The sequence below is a fragment of the Hemicordylus capensis genome, chromosome 6 (genome assembly GCF_027244095.1).
Source record: "Hemicordylus capensis ecotype Gifberg chromosome 6, rHemCap1.1.pri, whole genome shotgun sequence".
Classification (NCBI taxonomy): Eukaryota; Metazoa; Chordata; class Lepidosauria; order Squamata; family Cordylidae; genus Hemicordylus; species Hemicordylus capensis.
The window spans coordinates 140,117,332-140,133,735 of record NC_069662.1 but is presented as its reverse complement, the minus strand read 5'-3'; the positions used below and the strand labels follow the sequence as shown (position 1 = coordinate 140,133,735).

The following is a 16,404-nucleotide window of genomic DNA, read 5'->3' as shown; positions in this document are numbered from 1 at the left end:
AATCCCTTGCATTTTTATAAGTGGATTTTCTAGGCCCTAGCATATTTTGATAAGGGGATAACTTTATCAGTTATAAAATAAACATGTGCATTACATTACTAACACCTGTTTGGTCCAGCGGTTGATTTTTCTTCCTTGTCAATCTGACCCTCATATTATCCCACTATAGGTTGCAAGACCTATACAAGTTCAAAGCAGCTAGCACAAACCCATTGAGTGTGTATGCAAATATTTTATGTCCAGAATTCATGTTTATCTTATGTTAAAATTTGTAAGCCATTTTTATCTAAAGACTCTTCAAAGTGATGTGCAATATTTAAAATACAATAAAAACAATTAATATAATTAAAAATAAAGTAGCACAGAAACAACCAAATGCCATCTCCCCCCCCCCCCAGGATGTTTTAACCAAAATTTGTAGACTTGAACCTATTTTTGGTGATTTATTCTGCTGTTTTCTAGAATATCATGTTGCCTTTGTCTATGTATCTGTATTAAAAAGTAACCATTTTTACAAAGTATTAAAAGGTTTGTAGTTATTGCATATAATTAAGATTATTCACGTGTCTGAAGTATAGTACAGATTCATAGTACCTGCGAGAAAAGAATTTCAACAGGCAATCGTGCTTAGATTGCTATTTGGAGGCTGTTGTGTTGTATTTTGGACTTGTGGTTTATTAAGTTGCTCACTTTAGCTGTTGGTGACCCAGATATTTTGGAAGAAGAAAAGGAAGGCTTGCTGCCAGCAAAGGAGTTCTGTTTGAAATATCTCTCGGTTTTCAATTCTCTGAGTAGGGATGCTGAAAGTTCTCCAGGAGGTTCTTGGCTTTGTAGAAACCTTGGCATGAATCCAGGTCTCATAGTAGAGATTATCTACTTTCAGATAATCCTCTGTGTTGAAAGAGCCATGGAACAGTGTTCAGAGGAGTTTTGGAGATTCTGTGTATGGTTTTTACCCTGCCTCCCACTGCAGTCTTTCAGTTTGGAGTCACAGATCAAGGAAGTTTAGGAAGTTTAACAATAGGGGGTCAATGTCTGGTGTCAAATGGTTGCAAAAGGTATGAACTAGTTTAAATGCACCCCCTCTCATGCACATTCACACATATACATGCACTCTCACTCTTTCTTTCACACCCCTTTTTGGTAGTATTTTAAAATACTCATTATTTATGGTTTAATATTAAATGTGTTGTGCTTTTATACTGGCTTGGTTTTTTAAATGCCCCTTTGAATTTCTTCCCACACACCTGCTTATCAAGAACTTGCCTCTTTTGCAACTGCTGCCATGAAATCCCCCAAGCTCGCTATGAGGTATTATTTCCTAGGTTTTTTGCCTCCAGGAATTCTTAACCACTTGAATTTCAGATGATTTAAAAACTGCGCTGACCATTTCATATATAGTGGACACTCATTTTTGCTTTAAATAAAGTGTGCCAATCAAAAGGCCTGAGTCTGGCTTTGTTTCCCTCCTTAAAGTTTGAGGTTCCCAAGTGTATAATGAATTAGTTCTCCTCAGTTCTTCCTCAAGATTCACATGCTTTAGGTTTGGTGGTCCCTGACTGTGTTTTCACTGTGCACATGCTCGCTGGACCATCACCATCTCCAAGCACTTCAGTTTATCAGCCATTCTTAGCAGGCTGATGAAGTTATTTTCTCAAGATGTAGAAGCAGTTCAGATTACATCATATGCTCAAACTTTTTGTAAAAAAAAAAAAAAGTTTTCAAAACATTGATAAAAGTAATCTCGTGCACACAGTCAAAAGCAGGATGTTCCATGGCCCACCAGAATTTTTTGGCTGGGTTTCCTGTTCTGGGGCTGTCCCCACAGAACCCTCAAACTGCTGTTTAGCCTCCTTTAAGCTCCAAAGTGAATTGAGCATTTGGTGGGAGTGCTGTATTAGTCTGAGCTTCCTTCCAAGTAGCTCTCCTGTTAAACCCTCAACCTGCTTTTTGAACGTGGGGGGAGGCTAAACAACAGTTTGGGGGCTCTGTTGCAGCATGCCCTATTGAACGGCTTCTGCTGCTTTATTATCCTGCACTTGCTATTCATGGTAGGCAAATGAACAGCACAGGAAACAATACTTAAATTTTATCCTGGGTCTCTTGTACATGCAGATTGATACTGAGAACTACTTTTAATCCAGTTATATTAGCTGCAATATTACAGAGTACATCTGCTATAGTTCATTACTCGTCTTTAATGCATAGAAGGAATTGGGTTGAATTCCAGCATATTATTTTCTTCCGTCAGCTAAAACAAAATGCAATTTGAACATATTTATTTCTTTAGGGCTTAATGACCAGAACAATAGATCCAATTTTAAAATCATATTGCTTTTCTAATTGTTCTTCTAAGCTCATTTGTATCTTTCCAAATGCTTGTGGGCAGCATTTACAGGAACCAGTAGAAGGGAATCAAAATAATTTGTTCTAACACCAAAGCATGTATGCTATGGCACCTTTTTTCTAATGAAGAGGCCTTACATGCACCATATGGAAAGTATAAGAAATGTTCTGAAGAACATTTGCATGATGTTTTTGCCAACAGAAGCAGGGGAAAAGGTGTTTTGTGTTTTCCTTGCAAGCATTAGTTGTTAAATACTACTCTGCACATATTACATTAAAGTAAATCCCATTAATATCAATATAATTTAACTGTGCTTTGGATCCCACCTTTAAGATGGTCAGAATCATTTTAAATTAAGCCTCTAAAATAATGTGCATGTCAAATCAGTAGACAAGAGTAAGGGATACTGAAGCTTTGTTCTAAACATAAACTGTATGCCTCAAGATGAACTTGGGTGGGTAGGGGAGCAAAATATAATGTGTTTCCGTTTGTGGCTTGGCAGTTTCATCTTTAATGGTTTATCTGAAGCTACAGTGTGTTGCTGGGGAATTATCAACTATTTTAGTCTTTAGCCTTATGTGGAATTTCTGACTTGAATGTGAGGATTTATTTTTGGATACTACTTTTAAAAAACACTATCGTCATGTTGTTTCCTAATGCAGTAAACAGCTTTGCATGTTTGTAGTTTGGGGGTGGTGTACATACTCAACTTGTTGCCAAGAAAAAGTGCAAAATATGAGGACAGTTAAGATGCCGGGAGGACATAAAAGCAAGACAGCTTTGTGATGTCATTACGTGCTTAATTCAGCTGCATGCACACTGAAGGTCCATAGTAGGTGATAGATTGATTTCTGCAAATAAGTACTTTAATGAATTGTCTGCATGCTTCCTAATTAACTAATTTCCTAAATGTGAAAAACAAGATTAAAAATTATCAAAGGATTCTAAGTAACTTAGGAATCATTGTTCACATTTAGTCTTGAAAATCGAGTAGACGTCTTAATTTTTAAATACAGTGCTTAATTACCATAGAAGTGAGTAATTTATCTTTTGACAGTATATATTCTAAAAAGTGGGTTATAATAGAAGCTATCTTCACTTAAAATGGCCAGTCGTCTGAGCCATAATGTTCATTGATAGTAAAATCAATAGAGCATTGATTCTGGAACTAAATCCTTGGAGACTTTTGTTCAGAATAGCAGTTGTAGCTTGGTAAATACAGAGTGTTGTTCAGTCTGTTTAGGGCATGATATTTTCCTGCTTCAGACCTCGATACATATGAAACAAGTTTTCAAAAATATATTCTGGATTTAAGTTTGGATTATCAAGACCTGTAATATTTTTGATAAATATTTTGTGATAACCTTTATTGCTACTTCCACACACACACACCCCTTTAGCTGGCAACATTTAATGGCTTGGAGTAACTTACCACACACAGAAAATTGGATCAATGTGGGGTGGGGGAAGGATTTACCTTAACCTTATGCAATCTTGAAGCTTTAAATTTGGAATTTATTCATGCCCACTTTTCTGTTTTTCCAATTTATCTATTATTATTTTTAGTGGGGTTTTTAACATTTTAAATACAAATGTCATTTGAATATTTTTAAAATGCTCTGAAAGGGCTAATTTTCTTTCTTTCTTTGTACTTCGTTTCCAAACAAGCTTTTCAGGATTTTTAAGATTTTTTCTTTCTGGAAAACAAAAAATCATGATTAGCTTTATAGCAATGGCCTACACTGTGAATGGTTTGAAGTAAATCTATTAAGATATATTATTCCTGTTTAATCTTGCATATCATAACTAACCAAGGAAGTTTCATCACATCTATCCTGCTAATACACAGCAATGGGGGTTAGTAAAATATTTTTCTTTTACCAATAAATAATTAACCATTTGTCTAGAATGGTAGATTTTTAATCAGAGGTTAAACTTCCTAGATTTGTTGAATGAAATCTATTTCGTTCAAAGTTTTATTGGGGTGGAAGAAACGTTAGCAAAAAATTTCAGTTTCCCCCCATTAATATATATATCTCCAAGGTATCAATTTAATAACTATCAAAGTAGCTACTACAGTTGTTGCATTTAAATTGATTTACATGTCAAGACTGGCAGTTTAGCAGCTGCGCTATTATTCCTGGATCGGTCAATTTACTTGAGAAAAACCTACTACTGAGTTCTACTGACCTGCATGACAATATAGGCCCTATTTCTATTCCTGTAATTAGGCCTGCGACTAACTCAGAATATTTTTAATTAAAATATTTTGGTCAATGTGTTGCACCAAATTAGGCCTTTCAGTGCAGATTTAATTCTAGAAATAGCGTGATTAGAATATTCAATGAGCTCTGCTCCATTTAGGATTAATTTGAGCATACAGTATTTTAAGTGCCTCCATTCTAAGTGTGTTTAATAATAGACTTTTGCCTCTTGTCAGTTTTCCTACTAAAAGTTACCTAATTTAATACTTTATGCAGGCAAGAAATGTGGTGCGAGTATGTTTTAAATTATCAGCAAGGTGACTGTAAAATTGTAAAAAGCCTTGTAAGGGGAATAAATATAGGAAGAATTGATGCTGCAATTAAAACAAAAAATATGGAGGAACCACCAAGGCAGAAAAATTGTTGGACACTCCTAGCAAACTAATGTTTCAAATAAGCCTTTATAGGGAATCCAAATTCTGGAAATCCGATCACTGTGAAATCACAAGCCATTTTAAAATTTGTTTTCATATCAAAATTAAAATGTTTATAAAATTGCAACCAGGAAAGCTCTGAATAGTAAGGGTTCTTGTGTTCATATTTTGTATAAATGGAGGAATCACAGCAAATAAAATGGATTTGGTTGTCATTGCCTTCCTGCTTTAAATCATCCCTTTGTAATTCTTTTATTCTGGAAACATGACTAGTGATTGACAGGTAGGTTGAACATATGGTTCATTGTAGAGAAAAAACATTTCTCAAGTGAATCAACTGGGGGAGCTGTAAGAACAGTAGTCACCATTTTTATACAGTCACTGGAGAACAGTTCCACAGCATGCTGCTTTGAATTTTGTCTGTCTCAGGAACCCAGGTGAAAATGTTGACAAAAATTATAATTGCTAGGATATAATAATTTTACAAGGCTAACAAAAGCAGAATTCTCACTTCTGTCTCATTTGAAAAAAAGGAAGGGAAAGAAGGTTTATTTTAAACATTTCTTTTAAACCTGTTTGTGTTTTGCCACTGTAGGTATGATGATATTCTGATCAATGGGCTACCAGATTGGCGACAGCCTGTATTCTACTACAGGCGAGTGAGGAAAATGAGCAACGCAGAGTTGGCATTGCTTTTGTTTATTATCCTCACAGTAGGTCATTATGCTGTGGTTTGGTCCATCTACCTGGAAAAACAACTGGTAAGCACTGGTAATCTTTATCTAAAATTGCTGCAAAAGTGCAGATTTCTAAATTAGTTACTACCTATTTTTCATGTGAGTGCACACATGTGCACTTTCTACTCCAAGTAGTTGTTCTATTAATTATAGAGTGTCAAAGATAGTTACAAAAACATGTTGGATACAAACTAAACAACTGAATGTTTTTTATAAATGGTACTTAAATGATTGTAACATTTTACAGACAAAATGTAAACTGTTTTTTGTATGGGTAATTTCAGTGATTTTATATTGTCGGAGTAGCCAATAAAATGCCTTTTTAAACTGACTGTAGGTTAACCAAATCCTTCTTGGGAATTACACAAATGTGGGTTTGGGGTTCTTTCCCTCTCTCCCAGGTCTTGATGTTTGAAATTCATACCCACGCTGGCTTTTAATGTCTTAATGGAGATTCCCCTCCCCACCCCCAAATTGAAGTGTCTTTCAAACATGATAAATGTTCCAGGGTTTGAATGGTAAAATAACAGAAGCTAAGGATATTTTAAATGTATGTTCGTTCCTTGTCTGCGGGAAAGCAATAGAGCACTTTTATTTATATGCGGGGGGAAATTATAATTCAAACAGTACTCGCATATTGGCATCAAATTGTTCTTACATTTTCAAAGCTACCTTATTAAAATTGTTGAGTGAGAAAATAAGTTGAATGTGTTTTTTTAAAAAAGAAATAAAACTTTGATTGCTATGGAGATACATATGACTGACAGTGCTGGACTTCATGTGTGTTTAAGGAGTGGACGCCATGGCAACAGTTATTGTTAGGTGATTTTACTTAATCATGTAGCGCCCCCCCCTACATTTACATAAATGCTGTTCTGTTTGTTCTTAATTGAAGAATCTCCCTAACATTTGTGGAGCACGTGTTATTGACAACCTCTAACAGTTTTTCTTTTTATATATTAGGATGAACTGCTTAGCAGAAAAAAGAAAGAGAAAAAGAAAAAGGCAGGAGGAAAGAATACAGATGAAGTAAAACTTGGTCCAGAAAAGAATGAAAGGTGGGAATATAGCAGAATCTCTGGACGGAATTATCACTTATTCTCTTGAGTGCTGTGCTTAAATTGCTTTTGACATACCAAACACATAAAGTAGCATCTTGTAAATGTTAGACACTCCTTGAAAAGAGGCTGTATAGTGTGGTTTTATTTTTAGAAATTACACTGAAAATATTTCTCATAATTTCTGAGAAGTAGGTGTGGACCAAGAGTGTAAAATCAGTGTGTGCTTTGTCTCAAAAACCAAAAAGCAGGCAAGAACGCTTGTTCAGAATTCATGCTTTGGTTTGTTCTTCAGTATAGGCAAGGAGGAATACCAAAAGGGGGTTTCTGTTGAATGGAGGATGTTCACTGAGGCCTTTATTTACAGAATGTATCTGCACAGTTGCTTTAGCCTGGCTTTTGGCAAGCATGGGTTGGGAGTAGATAGAAAAGGCATTAGTAGAATATTCTCCCTCCTGTGTGTTGAGCAGTTTTTGTTTTTTGTTTGTTTAGAAACCACATTTTGCCAAGAAACAACATGGGCGGGGGGGGGGTGACATTCAGAGTACTCCAAAAGATACCACCATTTCTTCTATTGATTCATAGAAAGAAATAAAGGGTTTAAATAGTTCACACAGCAGGGGCACGAACTGGATCAATGCGGGATGGAGATCAGAGACCATTCTGCCTGTCTTCTGTTCTGATGACATCAGTGAGTAATGCTTCAGTGAACTGCAAATGACATTAATTTTTATGTATTGGTTTGTTTATGCTACAGTCTTCATATCTGGTTGTCAGCGCTTGTGACTGGTTTGGTGGTTAGTCTTTTCTTTTTCTTTTTTTGGTTGAAGCCGTCAAAACGGCTGAGAGATTTATTTTGTGAGATGCAGACAAGCCCATGTTTGGGAAAGCTCTGTATGAAGATGATTAGAAGATACATCTCTTTCTTTTTAGTTTCTAGGATGCTTCAGAAAGATTCGGTATTGATAGTGAATATTTTCTGCATAAAAGTATTTATGAATCTTTGTGATGGATTGCAACTTTTAGGATTTCACCTTTCCATCTTGAGTCTTTTGTGGCAATATATGCAGAAGATAATTTTTTTTTAAATCTGAAAACTTTTGTTGTTGTTTCTGTAGATTACTAGAGAAACCACAGTGGCGGGATTTGCTTCCATGTAAACTGGGAATATGGTTTTGTCTGACAGTGAAATCATTGCCTCAGTTATTTCAGGTAAAAATGCCAGATTGTGTGTGCTTTTTGTATTTTTAAATAAGATGTTATTTTGTGAACATATGTTGTCTTGCATTCTTTTTAGAGCTCTTCTGTCTTTGGTAGAATAGCTATGCTGAGCCTAAAAACTGTTTTATAGCTGTAAAACCTCATATCGCTCAAATGGTTCCCATATTTATAATACTGAAGATACTGAGAGCTCTGCTGAATAAACTGAAAGAGCAAAAAATCCATTTTTAAAATGGCATTTTAGGATCAGCAGCAATGTGTTGAAAGGCTTGCTATTTATATACTCTAATGTATTAAAATTTACAATATGAGTAACAAAAATATAAATGCGAATAGCAATCCAGGTTTCAATAAGAGGAAAAACAAATCTTTATTCTTGAACAGAATAAATCTTCAGTAACTCCAAGCTGCTATTTCCACCTCACTCTTTACTATATTACAAGTGTAATAAATTATTTCAATGACTTCAGATGCTTAAAAATGCTTAAATCAGCAGTTCGAGGTTAAGCATTATTTTAGAGGTTTGAGATGTGCAAAGACAATTTAGCATCCACTTCATTGAGGAGGGGGTATGAAAGAGAGAGTGTGACACTATTTCCTGGTCAGTATTATAAGATATACAAACAATTCAGCATTACAAGGTTGGTGTACTTGTGGTCAGAATTCATTACCAAATGTAATAGGCTGAGTTGGGGTTAGGAAATGGGCTCCTCTATTTGCATAAGATATAATTACAGATATAACACAAGATCTGCTTTAATAGCATAAGAAGAAGTTTAATTTTAAACACGCTGCTCTTTGTGTTGCTGGAGATAGGTTAAGCTGCAGTTTTGACCATCATGAACAATCTGTTAACCCAGACCTTGATGTCGGATCAGTATCCACATGGATGTATGAATGCTGATAGGTTTAAAGTAAAAGCTAATATGACAGAATGTGGAAGAATGTTTCTAGCATTACCTCCAAAGGTAGATTTTAAACTGTGCAGGCAATGCAGTGGGCTGGCTCTAGAGATGCTTTATATGAGGGGAAAGTCACTTCCACCTGCACAAAGGAGGAGGCACAATTTCCTCTGATTTCTCCCTTCATCTGCAGTGCCCTGCACTGTATCTCACACTATTCCACCTGGTTCTCCAACCTTAGATTGGCTTTTGGTGGGGGTGGGGAGGAATGCTGGGACTGTAGCACAGAGGTGGGAGCAAGTAAAGCCCATTCTGTAAGTAGCAGAGCACTCTCGGTTCTCTGGATCCAGCCCATAATATATAGGCTCTGGCATGATTCCCAAGGCTGGCAGCAGCAGCCAAGCTAGCAGAAAGAGTGATATTGCCGCACTTGCTCAAACACATGTATTTATGCATGTTTATCTGTTCTTTTGCACTAATTTGGGGAATTGTTGGTCAAAACTGAATTTGCAATTGTGAATAATAATCAGGCATAAGTCTGGACACATGCCATTGATAAGATACTCCAGAGCAGCAACAGACTCAGATACAAAGTTTGGTAAGCTAGAGACAAAATGTAAATTTGGTATTGGTGGTATTTGGTAACCTTGAAACCATTGCAGTTTGCACAGTAAATAAAGGCAGCTACTGGGGCTAGATAAGGTGGGATGGGGAGGGAAGCAGTGGTAGCTCTAATAGTGGTTGGTGAGTGTTGGAATCTGCACTGAAGGAAGGGGAGAGGCAGGAGGAGGAAAATGAACACAGAAAAAGAATTAAGGAAGAGTGGCTTCCACTGTGGGAAATTTGGAGGGTGCCATATGCAAAGGCTTTTCCAAAGCAGACTGATCAAGGAGAAAAGACAGCAAAGTGCCAGGAGTACCCCTTGCTACACACCTGTTCCTTCTGGGGTACTACCACCTCCTCAAGAACAGGATATCTCCCCACTTCATGGACTCAGGAGCCCCTGACACACAGCACCACCGACTTATCTGGATTCAGTTTCAATTTATTGGCCGAACAAAATTCCCCCATGACAACACTTTGATATCCACCCTGGACATAGGAGTGAAACCACTACAACGCAGTGCCTCCAACCCCCAACTCCTGAGGCCTTTCCAAAAGGATACCATGGCCAACGGTATCAAAAGCTGCCAAAAGATCGAGGAGAACCAGCAGGGTAGCACAGCCCCTGTCCCACTCCCAGTAAATGTCATCAACCAGGGCGACGAAGGCTGTTTCGGTGCTGTGACCAAGCCTGAAGCTGGACTGGAATGGATCCAAATAATCTTGACTGACAGGCTGGTGAACTCCAGGGCTCAGCCTATCAGCATATGAGGTGGGTGGGACCTAGAGAGCTGTTGTCAGGAAGAAGGGAGTTCTTTGTTAGAAGAAGCTTGGCTGGAGGTGCATAGGAGGACATGTGGCCATGGAGGTTGGCTGCAGGAGGATAACTGCAAAGCCTGGAAAGACAGGATTACAGGAGGTTTGAAGTCCCATCAGGAGTTTGAGTTCAAGGAAAAGGGAAGTTTAGTCTTGGGAAAAGTCTGTTTAGCCAGACTTTGCGTTAGGGATGTTATATTTATTTGGTGTGTGTGCTCTGCATATTCTAGATACTGTTCTATTATAGTTTACCTGCAACATAATGGAAATATGAAACACTAGCCTATGCTCAATACACCTAGGGCATTGCGAAAGCCTGAGTAAACATTTAAGCATGCATTAAAACAACATTTTTTTGTAATCCTACTAAGTATTCTTAACTGTATCTAAAAGCTGAGAAGGCCTTAGATGGAAGCAGTCTGTAGTAACTGAATAAATCTTTAAAAAGTTCTTCAGCGTGGTCTCTTTCATTTACACAAATGGGCTGTGCCCCTGCACAGACACCTCATCGGAATCTAACAAGCTCAATTCTGCTTTGGGCGGGAACCCCGCCACCAGCCGCTATTTGCGGCTGCGCCACTCCTCATCCCCTCAGTCTTTCGTTGTCCGTGCTTCAGTGCACATCATGGAGTCTGCAGGTCGACAGCGAGTAGAAAGTTATTTCCCTTGCTGGTTTCTCCTTGCTTTCTTTCCTTCTTGTTTTATTTTATTTGCATTTTTCGCGTAGTTAGCGTTTTTTCTTTGTGGTTTTTGTTTCTGTTTTCTTCAGCCTCCAATCCCAGATGGGACAGAGCGTGGTGGCCTGTCGGCCTTTAGTGTGCTTGCCAGGCACTACTAACTTCAAGAAGTGTGTCTGGTGCTGAGCCAAAATCCCTTCCCCCGATACTCACTCCAAGTGTCTTTGTGTTTGGGGGAAGCCCACATAGTTGAGACCTGTTTGCATTGCCAGAAATTAATGAAACAGGCTTTCAAAAATAGGGGTTCTCGCTTGAGCGCAGCCCTGTGGAATCTGGCTCTCCGGTCTTCGGAAGCCTTGTCTTTGAAACGCGTGATGAAAATGGCTTTGTTTGTGGCAACGGAGCTCCCGGCACCAGCGGCGGTAGAGACCGAGAGTGTGAACTTGGTACTGGTATCAACGCCTTCTATGGTACCTCCTTCAGCTGCGATTGAGCCTGTGGCAGCGGAGTCTCATCCACATAGTCCTACGGTGATGGTACTGAAATCATCTCTGGCTTTTGGGACTTTGATACCCAAGAAGAAAAAGAAAAAGTCTAAGCTGCATCGTGACCTACCAGCGGGGCAACATTTCCCCCCGATACCGAAGAAGCAGTCAGCCTCATCCACTCTTCCTCCTGAGCTTCTGGTGACAAAGAAGTCTAAAGGGGACCGCGATTGTGCGGTGCCGAGGTCAACGATCATGGTTTGATCGTGCTCGCCGGAAGAAGACTGCCTGAACACTCTGAAGGGAGGTTGCGCTCCCGTTCTCCACATTGCTCCCCAAGGGACCAGGCGGAGGAACTCGATTTACCCCCTGCGGGTTAGGGTTTGCAACAGGCTGCAACCCCATCTCTGGCTCCGCTGGCGGAAATGCAAGCCTCGGTACCAGATGAGGCTATGGTCAAGGCGGTCTCACCAAGGGCTTTGGCTCCGATTGCTCAGGACTCTTTGGCTTCCCCAGAATCCGATGGGGAGAGTGATAACAGCTCCCAGGGGTCAGACTGTGCTTCTCGCGGATAATCACCACTTGATATCCAGTCGGATTCGAAGCCAGTCTCCCCGTCAGAAGACCTCAAGCTCCACTCAGCTTATGTGGTCTGCATGGCATCGACTCTTGGGGTCAACCTCTGTACCCAGTGGAAGGGAGAACTGGATCTGTTGTTCAACTTAATTGACTCAGAGGCCAAGGTACCGGCTGCTTTACCACTCAACTCGGCATTGGTGGGGGTTATGAAAGGTCACTGGCAGAAGCCAGCTACCCTCTCCCAACCTAACCAGCACCTGGAACACTTCTACTGGGAACAAGCTCAGGATGACATGGCAGTCCTAAAGAACCATCCGGCACCCAACTCTGTTGTGGTGGAAGTGTCATTGCAGAAGTCCAGAGGTCGTGGCCAGTTGGCGCCTGGTGACAAGGAGGGCCAGAAATTGGACTCCGGGAGAAGACTGTATTCTGCCTCCGCTCTCCATCTGCGTGTAGCTATCAAGCCTACAATGTGCATTATAATCTTTTCCTGTGGGAGAAAGTGAGCCCATTTCTTGACCTCCTACTACAGGACAAGTGGGATCCTGTGAAGGCCTTCTTCCGGGAGGCAGTTCAAGTGTCCAAACAAGAACTGTACTCCGCTAGGCACTCCATGGAGTGCGCCGCTAAGTTGATGGCCACATTCAAGGCTCTTTGATGGCACGCTTGGCTACAGTCATCTGGCCTAAACTATGAGGCCTGAGCTAGGAGGACTTGCCTTTTGAGGCCAGTCTGTTTGCTGAGCAGACAGATGAAACTCTTCAAAAAGTGCAGAAGTTGAGAAGCACGGCTCTCATGTCCTACACGCCCTCAAACTCTAAGCCACAGAAGTCGACCAAATGGTTGCCTTACCAACCTCAGAGTACCCCAGCTCAACATGGTTCCCCTTCGGGGCATTCCTTTCAGAGCAACAAATTCCAGCCCTGATTCAAGCTGAGCTTCCAGCCTAGCAAGTAGCAGGTCCAGAAGCAGCATCCAGGACTGTACCCGAAGAAGCCATTACTTGGGTCGCTTCCAGACCTGCCTGGCCTCGTTTTCGGAGAACTGGGACAATGTAACTACAGACCAGTGGGTCCTTATGATAGTGCATCTGGGGTATGCCCTGGAGTTTATAAGTACACCACCAGTGTCAGGGGTGGTGACTACCCCGTACACTTGGGAGTTGGACCAAGAAGTCGCCGAGCTCCTATCAAAGGATGCTATTGAAGAAGTTGCCAATCCGGACAGCCTGGGGTTTTATTCCCAGTACTTCATTGTACCGAAGCCGGACGGTGGCAGGCGTCCGATACGAGACCTCAGGGCCTTGAAACAAACATCTTGTGTACATAAAGTTCCGTATGTTATCTGTGCCCGCTATTATGACTTTCCTACAAAGGGGGCATGTGGATGGCCTCTCTAGACTTAAAAGACTCATATTACCATGTGTTGATTCGCCCGCAACATCGGCCCTTCCTGTGCTTTCAGATATGACGAGGTCTCTGCGCAAGTGCATAGCCCATTTGTGTAAAAGGACAGATGACCACTAGAAGAACCAACTTTACATGTGAGTAACCTGTAGTTTTTTTCTCTTTACAAGCCTCTCCGAATTGGTTCTTAACTCAGGAAAGGGAGGGGGTGTCAAAGGGGGACTTCTCTGGTGCAAACACATCCTCAAACGTTCAGCAGCTCTCAGTTTTCTCACCACATGTAGGCTTGCACGTGAAAGGTTTTTGTTAGGGATGTGCACAGAACTGGCTCGGAGGCCCGTTATGGGGCTCCAAGCCGGTTCGACGGCAGTGGGGGGGGGGGGGTCTGTCTTTAAGAGCGGGGGAGGGTGCACTTGCCCCTCCCACCTCTTTCCCACTGCCGGCGTCCGTTTCTCTAACCTCTAATCGAGGCGGCAGCATAAGAAATGAAATGCAACAAGTTTCATTTGTCATTGCCTGGTGTCTTATGTTTCGTTCTATCAACATATGCCACTTTGAACATAGGAAAAAGCATTTATATGTTCTAAAGCAGGGTTGTAGTAAGCTTCGAAGCACCCCTGGGGCAAGATTTAAAGATGGGCGCCCCCTTCTCCCCCTCTGTCACCTGCCTTCCTCTTTACTTGTGCCTACTACTGCCTGCCTCTCCACCTTCTTTACTGCTGGCACCCATTGGCCTGCCTGTCCTCTGTTGCCTTTGTTGCTGTTGTCTGGCAGCCTTCTGCACAGCCTCACCTATGCACTGGCAGGGCCTGGTCAGATCACCAAGCTGGTGCTTAGGTGTGGACTCAGTGGGACTGGGCTTCAGAGGGGCTGGATCACGGCCAGTGGAGCACCCAGTATGGGGATGTGTGGGAAATGGCTGGATGCCCCTAAAACAGCAGTGGTTTGGCCCTGCTGCAGCTGCACCCCCTCTCGCAGTTGTCTCTGTGCCCCCATTTTAAAGAAATAGGAACAAGAGGTAAGTCAGCAGGTTTTCCATTGATTAAGGCTTGGCCACAATTTGAAATTCAATTTTGTAAACTGCTTTGTGTGTCCTTATGGCTGGAAGTCAGGGTGAAAAACCTTTTAATACATAAGAGAAGCAGAACGTGGAGAAGACAAGCTGTATTTTGCACCAGCTGAAGCTTCCAAGCAATCTTAAAATGCAGCCCCACGCAGAGTGCATTGTAGTTGATCCTTGGGGTTATAAAGGCAGCAGTGATAGCTGCAAAATCCCAGTCTTCCAAGGAAAGATATGATATGGCAAGATTTCCACATTACCAGAAAAGGCACAACTAGTGTAAGAGATAACAGGCACTCCTTGCAGCAAAGCCATGTGCGCCCAAGAACTCAATCATACAGTAACTTTTTCGAATCTTGGACAGGGCACAAAAGGACAAGTGTTATTTACCCAGTCTAAACTCATCCCCAATTAAAGCATTTTTGTCTGGGGAGAGGAGAATATGATGAGTTTGTTCCTTGAACTGAACCTTAGGCAGCTGAATTGGTTCTCTTATACACTTGGAGAATAAAGGAGACTTTTCATCCATGATATAAAACATTAAGAATGCTCTTTTTCTCCAGTTAAAATTGTTTTGCAAGTATGGTTTGGTTCCAGAGACTGTTTGTGAGGGTAGAATACACTTTCACATGGGAGGTTGCTGATGTCCATCCCACAGCTGACCCCACCGTGCCATTCTGGATTGCCTCTCCAAGCATCCAGAGAGGCTCTTGAGAGTATATAGGGCTGCATCCTAATTACAAATTGACAGTGTTTAAATGAGTTTTTAAATTTCTTTGTATTGTATTTTGTATTTTCTTTTCTCCCTTTTTGTTTATGATTTAATGTGTTATGTGTTGTATGTTTTAATCCTGTGTTCTGAGCCACCCAGAGAACAATTTGTTATGGGGCAGCTAACAAATAAAGTTGTTTGCTGCTGCTGCTGCTGCTGCTGCTGCTGCTGCTGCTGCTGCTAATAATAATAATAATAATAATAATAATAATTAATATGCACATCTTACAAATGAACAGAAGGGCTTGCTGTTTGTGCAGGGAGTTCTTAGCACCAAGACTATGTCTTTAATACAAGTGACCCTCATTATTCACACGGCTTCCTTTCTTGCCTATAGGTGCGAATACAGAAACAATGAATGACGAAACCTTAACTCTGTGGGAATTGGGGGTGGGGTTAGGTTCTGAACAGGGGGAAAAAATGCCTGGGAAGAGGGAAGAAATAAGAGTAGAAATGCACAGTACCTTGTTCTCCAGGGCTGCAGGGCTCCAGATTTGCCCCCGAAAACCTCCAAATCAGCTGGGTTCTCAGTGGGGGAAAAAGTTTGTTTGTTTTTTTAGAAAGACTCAAAATTGCTCTGTACTCTAATATGGTGGCTGGAAGTGACACCGGAAGTCGTTTCCAGCCACTCTGCAACTGTGAATGGGCTAATTTTAGCCTATTTTCGCACTGCAGAAAAAGAAACTGGGTCTCTGTGACCTGTCTGTGAATATGTGAGACCACGGTTGCCAGAACCGTGGGTGACGAGGGTCACCTGTACATCCTAAAAGAAATGTGTGAGGTAAGGCTATGAATCCTTTTACATGAATCACTTTGCAAAGCTGCAACCCGCATCTGATTGTCATTTATCCAACTGACTGTTTTCCATCGCTCCTGCCCCTTCCTTTCCCTTACCTTTGGCGGGGGGGACAAGACATGAAGGCACTTACAATAATTAAGGTAGTTCTTTACTTCAGAAAACTGCTTTGTATGCATGTCGACAGGTTAGCCATTGTCATTTTACTGTTCTCTGCCTTGCCAGCTGTTCTTAGTTCTCCTGGGTTGAAAGAAAAATTGTGTGAGAGTGTGCAGGTTTCAAGGCGTAATTATTTGAGAGCTTTAAT

General features: G+C 41.0%; 1 protein-coding gene across 2 annotated transcripts in view; it reads left to right on the top strand.

Moving 5' to 3' along the window:
• DNAJC1 (DnaJ heat shock protein family (Hsp40) member C1) overlaps positions 1-16,404 on the top strand; it is a 140,883-nt gene that overhangs the window by 38,416 nt on the left and 86,063 nt on the right. For both annotated transcript variants that reach the window (XM_053263422.1, XM_053263423.1), the window contains exons 4-6: positions 5,581-5,746; positions 6,686-6,780; positions 7,899-7,992. In XM_053263422.1, the coding sequence (XP_053119397.1) occupies positions 5,581-5,746; positions 6,686-6,780; positions 7,899-7,992 (355 nt within the window). The remainder of the gene's footprint in view (positions 1-5,580; positions 5,747-6,685; positions 6,781-7,898; positions 7,993-16,404) is intronic.